This window comes from Bombina bombina, chromosome 2 (genome assembly GCF_027579735.1).
Source record: "Bombina bombina isolate aBomBom1 chromosome 2, aBomBom1.pri, whole genome shotgun sequence".
NCBI classification, from domain to species: domain Eukaryota; kingdom Metazoa; phylum Chordata; class Amphibia; order Anura; family Bombinatoridae; genus Bombina; species Bombina bombina.
The window spans coordinates 130,078,359-130,094,492 of record NC_069500.1 but is presented as its reverse complement, the minus strand read 5'-3'; the positions used below and the strand labels follow the sequence as shown (position 1 = coordinate 130,094,492).

Here is a 16,134-nt window from a genome sequence, read left to right as displayed (position 1 = left end):
TGCGCAAACTATGAAAATTCTGCTCTCTGACTCTGTTCCAAGTCTGTCAGTGCACAGCCCCGGGCCGTGTGCCTACTGCTTCTTATGGCCAATCACCTCTGCACTCTGCCCACCCCCAGACCCCTGCCTGCCCTCCTACCTGTTCAGTGTGCACTTAGTGTACCATAACCGTAATAGGTCTGGTGGGCATCATACATGGCTCCTTCACTTTAGAGACAGTGTCAAACAGTCATGTGGTCAGGTGCCAGGCATCCCCTCATGATTTCTCAGTTCCCGTTTAGAGAGACAGCACAGCAGTGAGTGACTCCACTGCTCCACATGTCACTGAGCAGTGAGCACAGATAGGCAGGCAAGTTTAGGCTAGCAGCGCAACTTTGCAAGCCCCACGGCACGCCCACAACATTCATAGTGAAATTGGGCAGGGGAGAAGAAAAGTACAAACAAGCAAAAGCAGCCGGGAAAACTATTTGTTGAAATTGCAGCACTGGCTCAAGGGGCAAAAAAATTGTGTGTCTACAACTTCCCCAGTCCCACTAATGTTCACAAATGCCAGTCCCTCTAATAAAAAAATCTATGCATCTCAACATTGTATTTCTTTGAATGTCAATAAAATTAAAAAAAAATAAAAAAATTTTTTTTTTGGTGTCACCCCCTGGAGGGTGTCACCCAGGTGCGGCCCGCACCCCCCTAGTGACGCCACTGTTTCTAACGCAGGCTGCACTAGTGCCTTGATTTACAGTCTCTCTCCCTTATATATCATAATGGAGCTGCATAACCCTTGTTATATGTATCATCTTAGATTCTTAGGTTTTACTAAGAAAAATATAGTCTTAGTCCATGTGCAATTAGTTTCTCCACATAGATATGATGCTTTGCTCTATTGCAACTTGTTTACTTTAAGTCAGTATGCAGTGGCTTATCTTGCACTCTTTAGAAATGTACGATTCTCTGATATACCTTGCTTAATATACTTAAATTACCATCTCCCCCCCCCCCCACATTTTCATATAATATACCTCCTAATTTAGGAGGGTTAACCTAGCGGTTTATCTTGCCCATACTGCACCCTAATTACTTCTCTCACACATATATCTTGCAATGTAATATAATATTGATCATATCCCTTTCTCTTAGCTCTGCAAGATTGTTTAACGCCTTTTGTTTAACGCTTTTCTTTTTATTATTTTTATTTCTTACAACGTCCAGTAGTAGTGTTTGAATTTAACGCAACATACCTACATATCTCACTACACTAATTATGCATAAGAAAGAATCCCTCCTCTGCAGTGCTGAAAACTTCTCAAGGTCCATGAGTGGCCTCACGTGTTATCGGAGGAAGCTATACTTGCTATAAAAAGAGGTTGTAACTTCTATTTGTACTATAACATCTCTGCTGTTCTAAACTTGTTATTGTTAAGATAACTTTACATTGGAAAAATTGGCAAAATGTCATTTGATGTACATGAGTATATTATTGTATGTGTTGAAAACCTCAATAAAAATGTATTTAAAAAAAATAAAATAATAATATTGCATAAATATGTTTTTACATGTTTTCATCTACTTAACGGCAATGGGCTCCAATGCACTTACATACGTATTTATGTCTTATGTGTGTACATACGTATTTATGTGCTTATATGTCTACAGTATATATGTCTATAAATACACATAAAATACATAAATACATATGTACACAAATATAGACATATATATATATATATATATATACAAAATAAACAGATAGAGTCCAGCACTTATTGAATTGCTTTAACCTGGCTGTGTGCTCGTTACAATGGGCTATCAGCAAAAACCCAAACAGATACAGTCCATATGTAGAAAGTAACAGCACCACTGCATCAATTTTCTTAAAGGTGAATTATTTCTTTATTGGAGATATCACAACAATAAAACAGCGACGTTTCGGACCTACATGGCCCTTAATCATGCATAGTTAAAAATAGTTAAGAAAATTGATGCAGTGGTGCTGTTACTTTCTACATATGGACTATATATATATATATATATATATATATAGTCCCAGTTCATCAACATGAAGGGGACAAAGTCTCCTAAACGTTACATTAAAGAGTGATTTTCAATGTTAAAAAGACCTGAGAGTGCAATCTTTTCTGGGACTGTAGTATTGTATTTTTGCACCCAGGTGGATGTCCATAGGAGGGTCGGACTGAAGACAGGTTTTATATATATATATATATATATATATATATATATATATATATATATATATATATATATACATAGATATCCATCTTTAAATATGTATATGTATGTCTATGTTAAAGCCCTTTGCATGCCATTTGTTTTTTCTAACACCTGAGACCTCATATGTTTGAGCTCTTATAACTTTTTTGGCATCATTTGTATTAGATAGTGTTATTATGAGTGTAACTATACTATATTCTAATGTATTTTGATGTGTTTTCTGAAGTTGCGTTAATCATTCTAGCATAAATCGCGATTGCGCTCAAGCAATTTCGTTTACTTTCAAGTTGTAATATGAGCGGTAAGCCCGATGAGCGCAAACTCTCGCGATAAACGCCTTATCGCTCGTTATTTATCCCTAAGTTGGCATGAGGCATTCAAACATAAGTTTGCAACTTGAATTTAATGAGGAGTCTAAACAAATATCTACATTTTCCACTCACTTTGAGTAATTGTTTTAATGTTTCTTATTTTTAGTTTGAGCAGTGGTCTAAATGTTATTTGACAGTAAATACAACCAGTTAGAAATGCAGTCAATTCGTCTGTTTGAAGCAACTTAAGAGCATAATTTAGCTTTGCATCAACTATTTCAATGTCTCCAAGGCATTCAATTGACATTAAATAAGGAAATAATTTTTATTCATAGTAGTGTTTTCAAATCTTTTAATTTTTTTGCAAGATTCAACTATTTGTTTGCTGTAGAAGTATTCCAGTCACAGCATAACTTTATATAAGAATAAGACTACAGTAGCAACTTAAAACATTATGGTGTATGTGGCTTTTCTATAACAGGTTAGGTAAAAACAGAAGAAAAAAATCAAGCATTTAAGGGACACGCCATCAAAGAATGATTCATTGCCTGACAAGTAAATGACCATCATTTTAGCTGTGTTGTTAGAGGCACAGATTGAGGGGTAGTTTGGAAGACTGTCCCAGGAACCTCTTTGAGATGCTATAGTTCTAAATAATAGATATTGTGCTCCACATATAAGACATGTACTCTGATTTTTTTTTTCTTATGTCTCTTTCTGTTGATCTGTGACTTTCATGTAAGACCTTTTTTTGGTCACATATTTTCTGAGTAAGATCCACATAAGGTTACCAAGTTTATGGACAAACTTACAATGTTGGAGAATTTAACCCATTTCTTTGAATGACTAATGATTGATTCCAATTTAATCCTATATTTGCAAGTGTGGTTTGCTGTAGTTTGGAGGTGTCAATTCTTCCATCATTGGTATTACCCTGACATTAGTAAATAAGGAAATTATAAGTGGGCAATGCAGCCATAGTTAAAAAAAAAATGACTATACAAAAAAGATAGGCGTAGAAAATTTTAATTGATTTCAACATCATCTTGTCTATACATTACTTGGCAGCCTCACAAGTGTCTATCAATTTAGACCATACATCTTTTATTCCACTACAGGTATCAATTCCTCAAACAATACAGGTGAGTTCTTCATTTTTGAACAAACAAACCTCCTTGGACCAAAATGTTTTAAATTCAGGCCATGATTAGAAAAATTTATGTGAATACTAACAAACACATAATAAAAAATCAAAAGTTGGACTCTATAAAAATGTAAGAAAGAAGGACCATTCCTCTGATTTGCAAATTTCATTCGGAAATGAGCTTTGGATTATTAACAAATGGAATTTAAATGGACATGCTAAATATATATATAAAAAACAATTTATGGAAACAAATTGTTACAGCTGTTTAGAAACTAGAAAGTTGTTCTGAAACTCTTTTGAAACTAAAAGAAAAGCTATGTTTATTCCATACTGATCTGTGGGATAGAAGCTGACAAGCAAAATGCCCATAGCTATATTGGTGGACTGTGACATGCCCACAAGCAAAAAAAGGCACAGAAATATCCTAACTTAGGCCTAGATTTAGAGTTCGGCGGTAGCCGTCAAAACCAGCGTTAGAGGCTCCTAACGCTGGTTTTGGCCGCCCGCTGGTATTTGGAGTCAGTGATTAAAGGGTCTAACGCTCACTTTACAGCCGCGACTTTTCCATACCGCAGATCCCCCTACGCCATTTGCGTAGCCTATCTTTTCAATGGGATCTTTCTAACGCTGGTATTTAGAGTCGTTTCTGCAGTGAGCGTTAGAGCTCTAACGACAAAATTCCAGCCGCCTGAAAAAAGCAGGAGTTAAGAGCTTTCTGGCTAACGCCGGTTTATAAAGCTCTTAACTACTGTACCCTAAAGTACACTAACACCCATAAACTACCTATGTACCCCTAAACCGAGGTCCCCCCACATCGCCGCCACTCGATTAAAATTTTTAACCCCTAATCTGCCGACCGCCACCTACGTTATACTTATGTACCCCTAATCTGCTGCCCCTAACCCCGCCGACCCCTATATTATATTTATTAACCCCTAACTTGCCCCCCACAACGTCGCCGCAAGCTACTTAAAATAATTAACCCCTAATCTTCCGACCGCAAATCGCCGCCACCTACGTTATCCCTATGTACCCCTAATCTTCTGCCCCTAACATCGCCGACCCCTATGTTATATTTATTAACCCCTAATCTGCCCCCCACAACGTCGCCGACACCTACCTACACTTATTAACCCCTAATCTGCCGAGCGGACCTGAGCGCTACTATAATAAAGTTATTAACCCCTAATCCGCCTCACTAACCCTATCATAAATAGTATTAACCCCTAATCTGCCCTCCCTAACATCGCCGACACCTACCTTCAATTATTAACCCCTAATCTGCCGACCGGAGCTCACCGCTATTCTAATAAATGTATTAACCCCTAAAGCTAAGTCTAACCCTAACACTAACACCCCCCTAAGTTAAATATAATTTTTATCTAACGAAATAAATTAACTCTTATTAAATAAATGATTCCTATTTAAAGCTAAATACTTACCTGTAAAATAAATCCTAATATAGCTACAATATAAATTACATTTATATTATAGCTATTTTAGGATTAATATTTATTTTACAGGTAACTTTGTATTTATTTTAACCAGGTACAATAGCTATTAAATAGTTAAGAACTATTTAATAGTTACCTAGTTAAAATAATTACAAATTTACCTGTAAAATAAATCCTAACCTAAGATATAATTAAACCTAACACTACCCTATCAATAAAATAATTAAATAAACTACCTACAATTACCTACAATTAACCTAACACTACACTATCAATAAATTAATTAAACACAATTGCTACAAATAAATACAATTAAATAAACTATCTAAAGTACAAAAAATAAAAAAGAACTAAGTTACAGAAAATAAAAAAATATTTACAAACATAAGAAAAATATTACAACAATTTTAAACTAATTACACCTACTCTAAGCCCCCTAATAAAATAACAAAGACCCCCAAAATAAAAAATTCCCTACCCTATTCTAAAATACAAAAATTACAAGCTCTTTTACCTTACCAGCCCTGAACAGGGCCCTTTGCGGGGCATGCCCCAAGAATTTCAGCTCTTTTGCCTGTAAAAAAAAACATACAATACCCCCCCCCCCAACATTACAACCCACCACCCACATACCCCTAATCTAACCCAAACCCCCTTAAATAAACCTAACACTAATCCCCTGATGATCTTCCTACCTTGTCTTCACCATCCAGGTATCACCGATCCGTCCTGGCTCCAAGATCTTCATCCAACCCAAGCGGGGGTTGGCGATCCATAATCCGGTGCTCCAAAGTCTTCCTCCTATCCGGCAAGAAGAGGACATCCGGACCGGCAAACATCTTCTCCAAGCGGCATCTTCTATGTTCTTCCATCCGATGACGACCGGCTCCATCTTGAAGACCTCCAGCGCAGATCCATCCTCTTCTTCCGACGACTAGACGACGAATGACGGTTCCTTTAAGGGACGTCATCCAAGATGGCGTCCCTCGAATTCCGATTGGCTGATAGGATTCTATCAGCCAATCGGAATTAAGGTAGGAATTTTCTGATTGGCTGATGGAATCAGCCAATCAGAATCAAGTTCAATCCGATTGGCTGATCCAATCAGCCAATCAGATTGAGCTCGCATTCTATTGGCTGTTCCGATCAGCCAATAGAATGCGAGCTCAATCTGATTGGCTGATTGGATCAGCCAATCGGATTGAACTTGATTCTGATTGGCTGATTCCATCAGCCAATCAGAATATTCCTACCTTAATTCCGATTGGCTGATAGAATCCTATCAGCCAATCGGAATTCGAGGGACGCCATCTTGGATGACGTCCCTTAAAGGAACCGTCATTCGTCGTCTAGTCGTCGGAAGAAGAGGATGGATCCGCGCTGGAGGTCTTCAAGATGGAGCCGGTCGTCATCGGATGGAAGAACATAGAAGATGCCGCTTGGAGAAGATGTTTGCCGGTCCGGATGTCCTCTTCTTGCCGGATAGGAGGAAGACTTTGGAGCACCGGATTATGGATCGCCAACCCCCGCTTGGGTTGGATGAAGATCTTGGAGCCAGGACGGATCGGTGATACCTGGATGGTGAAGACAAGGTAGGAAGATCTTCAGGGGATTAGTGTTAGGTTTATTTAAGGGGGTTTGGGTTAGATTAGGGGTATGTGGGTGGTGGGTTGTAATGTTGGGGGGGGGGTATTGTATGTTTTTTTTTACAGGCAAAAGAGCTGAAATTCTTGGGGCATGCCCCGCAAAGGGCCCTGTTCAGGGCTGGTAAGGTAAAAGAGCTTGTAATTTTTGTATTTTAGAATAGGGTAGGGAATTTTTTATTTTGGGGGTCTTTGTTATTTTATTAGGGGGCTTAGAGTAGGTGTAATTAGTTTAAAATTGTTGTAATATTTTTCTTATGTTTGTAAATATTTTTTTATTTTCTGTAACTTAGTTCTTTTTTATTTTTTGTACTTTAGATAGTTTATTTAATTGTATTTATTTGTAGCAATTGTGTTTAATTAATTTATTGATAGTGTAGTGTTAGGTTAATTGTAGGTAATTGTAGGTAGTTTATTTAATTATTTTATTGATAGGGTAGTGTTAGGTTTAATTATATCTTAGGTTAGGATTTATTTTACAGGTAAATTTGTAATTATTTTAACTAGGTAACTATTAAATAGTTCTTAACTATTTAATAGCTATTGTACCTGGTTAAAATAAATACAAAGTTACCTGTAAAATAAATATTAATCCTAAAATAGCTATAATATAAATGTAATTTATATTGTAGCTATATTAGGGTTTATTTTACAGGTAAGTATTTAGCTTTAAATAGGAATCATTTATTTAATAAGAGTTAATTTATTTCGTTAGATAAAAATTATATTTAACTTAGGGGGGTGTTAGTGTTAGGGTTAGACTTAGCTTTAGGGGTTAATACATTTATTAGAATAGCGGTGAGCTCCAGTCGGCAGATTAGGGGTTAATGTTTGAAGTTAGGTGTCGGCGATGTTAGGGAGGGCAGATTAGGGGTTAATACTATTTATTATAGGGTTAGTGAGGCGGATTAGGGGTTAATAACTTTATTATAGTAGCGCTCAGGTCCGCTCGGCAGATTAGGGGTTAATAAGTGTAGGTAGGTGTCGGCGACGTTGTGGGGGGCAGATTAGGGGTTAATAAATATAACATAGGGGTCGGCGATGTTAGGGCAGCAGATTAGGGGTACATAGGGATAACGTAGGTGGCGGCGGTTTACGGAGCGGAAGATTAGGGGTTAAAAGTGTAATGCAGGGGTCAGTGATAGCGGGGGCGGCATATTAGGGGTTAATAAGTGTAAGGTTAGGGGTGTTTAGACTCGGGGTACATGTTAGAGTGTTAGGTGCAGACGTAGGAAGTGTTTCCCCATAGGAAACAATGGGGCTGCGTTAGGAGCTGAACGCTGCTTTTTTGCAGGTGTTAGGTTTTTTTTCAGCTCAAACAGCCCCATTGTTTCCTATGGGAGAATCGTGCACGAGCACGTTTTTGAGGCCGGCCGCGTCCGTAAGCAACTCTGGTATCGAGAGTTGCATTTGCGCTAAATATGCTCTACGCTCCTTTTTTGGAGCCTAACGCAGCATTTGTTTGAACTCTCGATACCAGAGTTAAATTTATGGTGCGGCCAGAAAAAAACCCGCGGAGCGTTAACAGCCCTTTTACCGCCAAACTCCAAATCTAGCCGTTAAAAAACAAAAAACAACAAACAAAACAACTGTAATATGTTTTAAAATGCTGTCTAATAAAAAATAAAAAATAATTTATAGGGACGTTATTCAAAATGTTTTTCATGTATAAGAGTAGCAGATTAACATGTTGACACATTTTTGCATGGAAAAGCTGAGGTCAAAGTTGTTTAAAGTAAAATAACAGGAAGTAGATGATTGTGTACAACCAAGTCCTGGGTCTCTATTGCTCAATGGATGGCAGGAACAACTCCCAAAGATACGGTTGGTTAATTCAAAAGAGGATGATTCAACTTTCTAAAGACAAATCTCTGTAATACCTTTTGAAACATTGTTTGAGTATATTGGGGCATATATATGATTGTGCGAGCGGACATGATCCGATATAGCGAATCATGTCCGCTGCACATCGATAAATGCTGACAGCATATGCGCTCCGCATTTATCATTGCACCAGCAGTTCTTGTGAACTGCTGGTGCAATGCCGCCCCCTGCAGATTGGAGCAGGGGGTGTCAATCAACCCAATCGTATTTGATCGGGTTGATTTTTGTCTGCTGCCTCAGAGCAGGCGGACAGGTTAAGGAGCAGTGGTACCACAGGGCATCAAGCTCCATACGGAGCTTGATAAATATGCCCCTATGTCCCATCAAACTAAGGACCCACTTATCAAAAACTCACCATCATGGAGAGAAACCATGCAAAATACATGGGACATAAAACACAAATGTTGAATCCCATGAAAGTGATGCAAATATCAGTAAAATGATGACAAGAAAATATCACCTGAAATCCCATGAGATAACATTACATTAGATATTTTCTAGTTAGCGTTTTACTAATTTGTTTTTCTAAAATTCTTTGAGGGCCCTTACAATACTGATGAGACTTCTTAATCTCACCAAACCAGAGAGCTTTAAATAGCTAGGCCTTTAGTACTAAATTATTTTAAATACATCAAATATTGAATTATATTACAGTAGGACTCGCCTATGGGATTTGTCTTAGCACGAGCAGGTGAGCTTATGTACCTTGGCCAAAATATGGGGCTAAAGACCCCTTTTACATTATAAGTATGGGGATAAGGCATATGTAAATGGTTTTATCTTCCCTTTAAACTAAGAAACTGTCAGTCTGAAGGTAAGAAGGGGGGTAATTTGGGGGGGAAAAGACACTGTGATTTCCAAGATATATTGCTACGTATTTACATTAAAGGGACATGAAACCCCAAAAATGTATTTCATGATTCAGATAGAGCTTACAATTTTATACAATATATACAGGGAGTGCAGAATTATTAGGCAAATGAGTATTTTGACCACATCATCCTCTTTATGCATGTTGTCTTACTCCAAGCTGTATAGGCTCGAAAGCCTACTACCAATTAAGCATATTAGGTGATGTGCATCTCTGTAATGAGAAGGGGTGTGGTCTAATGACATCAACACCCTATATCAGGTGTGCATAATTATTAGGCAACTTCCTTTCCTTTGGCAAAATGGGTCAAAAGAAGGACTTGACAGGCTCAGAAAAGTCAAAAATAGTGAGATATCTTGCAGAGGGATGCAGCACTCTTAAAATTGCAAAGCTTCTGAAGCGTGATCATCGAACAATCAAGCGTTTCATTCAAAATAGTCAACAGGGTCGCAAGAAGCGTGTGGAAAAACCAAGGCGCAAAATAACTGCCCATGAACTGAGAAAAGTCAAGCGTGCAGCTGCCAAGATGCCACTTGCCACCAGTTTGGCCATATTTCAGAGCTGCAACATCACTGGAGTGCCCAAAAGCACAAGGTGTGCAATACTCAGAGACATGGCCAATGTAAGAAAGGCTGAAAGATGACCACCACTGAACAAGACACACAAGCTGAAACGTCAAGACTGGGCCAAGAAATATCGCAAGACTGATTTTTCTAAGGTTTTATGGACTGATGAAATGAGAGTGAGTCTTGATGGGCCAGATGGATGGGCCCGTGGCTGGATTGGTAAAGGGCAGAGAGCTCCAGTCCGACTCAGACGCCAGCAAGGTGGAGGTGGAGTACTGGTTTGGGCTGGTATCATCAAAGATGAGCTTGTGGGGCCTTTTCGGGTTGAGGATGGAGTCAAGCTCAACTCCCAGTCCTACTGCCAGTTTCTGGAAGACACCTTCTTCAAGCAGTGGTACAGGAAGAAGTCTGCATCCTTCAAGAAAAACATGATTTTCATGCAGGACAATGCTCCATCACACGCGTCCAAGTACTCCACAGCGTGGCTGGCAAGAAAGGGTATAAAAGAAGAAAATCTAATGACATGGCCTCCTTGTTCACCTGATCTGAACCCCATTGAGAACCTGTGGTCCATCATCAAATGTGAGATTTACAAGGAGGGAAAACAGTACACCTCTCTGAACAGTATCTGGGAGGCTGTGGTTGCTGCTGCGCGCAATGTTGATGGTGAACAGATCAAAACACTGACAGAATCCATGGATGGCAGGCTTTTGAGTGTCCTTGCAAAGAAAGGTGGCTATATTGGTCACTGATTTGTTTTTGTTTTGTTTTTGAATGTCAGAAATGTATATTTGTGAATGTTGAGATGTTATATTGGTTTCACTGGTAAAAATAAATAATTGAAATGGGTATATATTTGTTTTTTTGTTAAGTTGCCTAATAATTATGCACAGTAATAGTCACCTGCACACACAGATATCCCCCTAAAATAGCTATAACTAAAAACAAACTAAAAACTACTTCCAAAACTATTCAGCTTTGATATTAATGAGTTTTTTGGGTTCATTGAGAACATGGTTGTTGTTCAATAATAAAATTAATCCTCAAAAATACAACTTGCCTAATAATTCTGCACTCCCTGTATGTGCACCCACCAATAAACTAGGTATGCTCTGCAACAAAGATCTTAAGAAAATAAGAAAAAAAATACAAAAAATCTTTATAGTTGTTTAAAATGGCACACTCTACCTCACTGGTTTTCTCTACCTCCCTAACAGGTCCCATTTTGAGAATATCTGAAATGGAGCACAAGTATAATAATCAGCATGGTTATTTTACCCGCTCTCATCAAAGGTAATCTTGAAAACCTGGCCTGTTGGGGAGGCTTTAGGACATGTTTGAAAACCAGTGCTCTGTCTGAATCATGAAAGTTTATTTTTTTACTTTTCTATCCCTTTAATTATAAAATAGAGGCTTAAGGTGCCAGAACCCAGCAAAATGCAAATTTAAAGATGTATCACAAACTAAAACAAACTTGTTTTTCTCTATATCCACAGGAGCTGCAAGTTACAAGCAAGATTATTGTCTACAAACAAGAGTGGATCATTCTGCCTGACTTCATTAGCCAGATGGCAGCAAATCCACTTGTGCCAGAGATAACTGTGATAGGAATATAAGAGAAGCACTTAATCACTTTGTTCACCTTTGACATTAAGCTTAGGCAATAAGAGGGATAGGCATGGTGTACAACAGCCTGGCTGGCAGCCACTACTATCTACGCAATAGCAAGGAAATGCAGATAACAGGGTGATGATGATGTAAAAAGCTTAGTAAATGAAAGCAAATGAGAAACAGTACAGAGAAATAGCTCACTAGAGTTTATGATGTATATATAAATGAGTTTTTATTCTTTATGTAGGTGAATTATTTACAGTATTTAGTCTACTGTCCAAATATTTTTTGCCAAACTCAACTGGCAAGAATATTGTGTAGCAAAAATGAAAAACATCTATCTAGCTATCATCTATCTATCTGTCTGTTTTTCCTCTTTCTTTTATATAGAAAAACATACCAAATAATAAATCAAATAATTTATGTCAATAATGCAGCACCCACATTACTTTTTTTTATATATAAAAGGTGGAACATATTACTATAGTTTACTATCATCTATCTATCTCTATCTATCTATCTAGTGACATATATGCATCTATATATATATATATATATATATATATATATATATATATATATATACATACATATATACAGTAAATATACAGTTTATATATATATATATATATATATATATATATATATACATATATATAACATTAAATCTATTTATCTATGTATGTATGTATCTATTTACAAACCTAAAACTGTCTAATATATATATTTAGTCACTATGTTCATTTATACATTCTAGTAACTGAGGTCAGAGACATCTGGATACATGGTGTCTGGGAAGATGTCCAGACAGCTAACTGGCCTACATCACAGTTTGTGTGCTTTATTGGTTTTACACTTGGTTCCAAAAGAATGAGAGAGTATTTTGAATTATAAAGAGAAATGTTTCACTCAGCTTTATTCTGTGTTTCCGTTCATTATTATACTACTCCTTCAACGCTTTTGTCTTTATAAAACATTACATTTTCAATGTTAAAGGGATATTAAAGTAATTGTATATATGCATAGCAAACATTAGCAATAAAACACTCATTGCAAAAGATCTACATTCAAAATAAATGTTTTCAAATATTTTTTTAACCCTTGCAAAGGTGAATTACCATTCAAACCTATATCCTCAGGAGCTTTAATGCTTGATGCTACCAAAAAGACCTGCAAGAGGACCCCACACTGTCAGGGATGAGCATATGAGCAACCACAATGTGTTTCATGTATTTAGTTTATGAAGAAGTGTTTATGGTATCAGGATGTATAATATATAATGTTATTCCTTATATAGGATACACTGAATGATAGGACAGGTGTGGACCATAGGGGCAGGGAATACATGGAGAATAAGGGGGCTGGGCTAAGGAGACCCATAAATTTGTCTTGCCAAGGACCCTGGCAATTCTAAGGGTATCCCTGATTTAACTATGTGTTTAACCTTTTTGTTAGGATTATAAATATATCTATATAGGACAAGTAATGTAAAAATTGCACGTGCAAATGAATTAAAGCATGTCACTTTTTTTAATTAGAATTTCCTTTTAATAAAACTTACATTTGGTACTCAGTTAACATAAATCAATGCTATAAAATAGATAGCTTGACTGCATATTCTTCAGAGACCATTTCATGAGCCCCCATAGCTTTCCTATGCTAGTCTCTCTAATTCCTTTATTGTATATTATTTTTCCCAGACCATTCAATTAAGAATGGGAAGATACAGTTTCAGGGAACAGACTCCATACAACACAATAGATATTCACAGTGCTGGAGACTTGTACAGTCTCAGTGAATCTAACACAGCATGTTTTTGAACCATCACATTTCAGCTTTAACCAAAAGGAAAACGCTGGCAGCTAAACGTTTGTTCTTGTAATTCACTTGGTGAACTTATCTGTGATTCAAGGAATCATACACTTGTAAGATCACTGATTTGATGACAGCCACATATACTTAAGATTTCACAATCAACATTTTGAAGATGTTGAAGATGCTGTCATAGCAGCCAGTGTGTTAAAGCATGGTGCTTGCTCATGCAACAATTTGCCTCATGCTTTGAACTGTGAGCAGTCTGTACATGCCTGGTGTTAGGAGCAGTGAAAAACCTTCTGTTCTCATTCTAATCCATTTTTCAATCACACAGCATTTACCAGCCCAAGCTAATAAACCTGTAGCCAATAGCATCATGTGTCACTATGACAGCCACAAATGCAACAAGCTTTGCCATTTGCTTTGGTGCTGTTGCTACATCATGGCTGTAGGAAGGAATTGTGTATCCTAATTCGTCCTATTTAGTGAGAAGAACTGCATTAACTCCAAAGAGGTCTGCAGCAATGCGTTGCTCAATCATTTCTGCCACAGTGTCCTTTATCATGAAACTTGTAGTGGCTGCTAATTCTACCTGTCAGATTTCTGTCACTAACATAAGTGCACCATTATTGATAAATATGTGTATCCAACAAATAAATGATTGTTTATAAATACATACAGCTTTAATCAGTTGTCAGCTACACCACTCTCCACCCCTGTAAAGTTGAGTACATTCTGTAATACATTGGAAAACTAGGGTACTAAGAATAATGTTGCAGTTTAGTTGGATCATACCCTTCCTGTAGTAATTAGATGCCCCACGTCCCAATGGGAGAACAATGACAACATTGTGCTCTTTGCCAGCACTAATCATCTGTAGAGTGCAGATACATTGCCTGGGGAGCTGTACAGAAGAAATGCCAGGGCACAGTGTTGGAATATAGAGGAAAGATAGTGCTAAATAGGATCAAGTGCCAGAGATGCAGACAATGCTCAGTCCATTGCGCTACCAATGCGCATTGCAGACATTACAAACAATATTTAAAGATCTGAGGTCACAAACATCATTATACAGTACGTGCTCATTATTCTTAATATACATAACCTGCATTTCATGCCTTTAAAACTTCTGTTTGTTTTTATTCTGGTATTCAGAGACTACATCTCCTGCTCAACAGTGCAGACTTTCTTTCAAGCTGTTGCTATTTCATTAACTAAAATTCGCTAGTTATTCATGCTGGGAGCGTCAGCATTTATTGCACGTGATATATGACAAGGAAATAAATGCATGTTCTGTTTCACCATAAAGAGCATTTTGTGACATTACAATTCTACTCTATAATGTATTCTGTATGGGTTAGGTTTTTGTGTTATCTCAGGCTACAAATACGTAATCATGTGCTCAATTCTTCTTTATAAATGCTAAGTCACTCGAATACATAAATTACTGTACATTCTGAAAGATTTGGGTTTTTTTTCTTTAAGAACTGGTTGCTTTGATGTCAATTGATACTGTGAAAATAAATATATTTTGCAATTATTATGTTAATGAACATTATACATTTCCTATAGCAAATACATAAAATAATGTTGGGTACTGGAAAAAAACGACTATTCCTCAAGGACTCGGGCTCAATGTCACCAGGTACTGAGGAGAGCAGAGGACAGACTTCTGTCTTGTGCCATTAGGTGGCAGCAGTGAGCGGTAGACGCAGAGCCCTGTGTCTGGGCTTCCACATCAGCTGCAGTAGCAGCAGAGGAGAGAGGCTGATCTCCTGAAGGGCATCAGATGAGAGTAGGAGAGGTGTAGACCAAGAGCTCGCTGAGCCCAGTACTCGTTCCTACATCTTCCCTCTCCCCCCCAAAAAAAAGAAGAAAAAAAAACAAGAAATATCCTCGAGGACTCCATGGAAAGCAAACTGAACTCATCCTCAAACAGCAGGGACGATGGCAATAACGTTTTCCAAGGAAAAGGAGAGAAAAGTCTGACAGCAAGCAGTTCTAGTGTGAAAGAGCATGGCAACTCAGTTTGCTTTAAAACAGATGGCGAGGACCCAGGGGTTGGCTTGGAAGATGCAGAGGGGCCCAGCAGACCGTATGGATTCATGCAAAGGCAATTCAGCTCGCTCTTACAACCAGGAGTCAATAAATTCTCCCTTCGTATGTTTGGCAGTCAAAAGGCAGTGGAAAAAGAACAAGAAAGGGTTAAAACTGCAGGCGTTTGGATCATACATCCCTATAGTGATTTCAGGTAAACGGTTAATCTACTGTAAATCTACCTCCAGTAATCCCAGCTCAAAACTGTTTCCTCTGGGTGGCAGATGCCACAAGTAGTGAACAATTACTTTGTAGACGTATTAATGCCAAGCTGATTGTGCAAGTGTGTAACAGTACAGCTGCTTTCTAATTGCCAAACTTTGGGTTTGAAAAAGATAGTTGAAGTACAAGGTGAAATATTTATCTAAGACAAAGCTCAAAAGAAAATAAATTACTGCATGAAATAATATTACAATGTTAATGCAATGCAAAGGTACAGAAAACCTTCCCTCCTTAGGGGTTAAAATAGTAAATTTCTCCTTCTATTGCATTTTTGTCTCTATTGAGTT

General features: G+C 37.6%; 1 protein-coding gene across 1 annotated transcript in view; it reads left to right on the top strand.

Annotated features, from left to right (window-relative positions):
- The first annotated feature begins 6,813 nt into the window (after positions 1 to 6,813).
- Positions 6,814 to 16,134, top strand: part of HCN1 (hyperpolarization activated cyclic nucleotide gated potassium channel 1) — a 767,054-nt gene continuing 757,733 nt past the window's right edge. Inside the window, exons 1-2 of the mRNA XM_053701261.1 lie at positions 6,814 to 6,827; positions 15,444 to 15,779. Coding sequence (XP_053557236.1) covers positions 6,814 to 6,827; positions 15,444 to 15,779 — 350 coding nt within the window. The remainder of the gene's footprint in view (positions 6,828 to 15,443; positions 15,780 to 16,134) is intronic.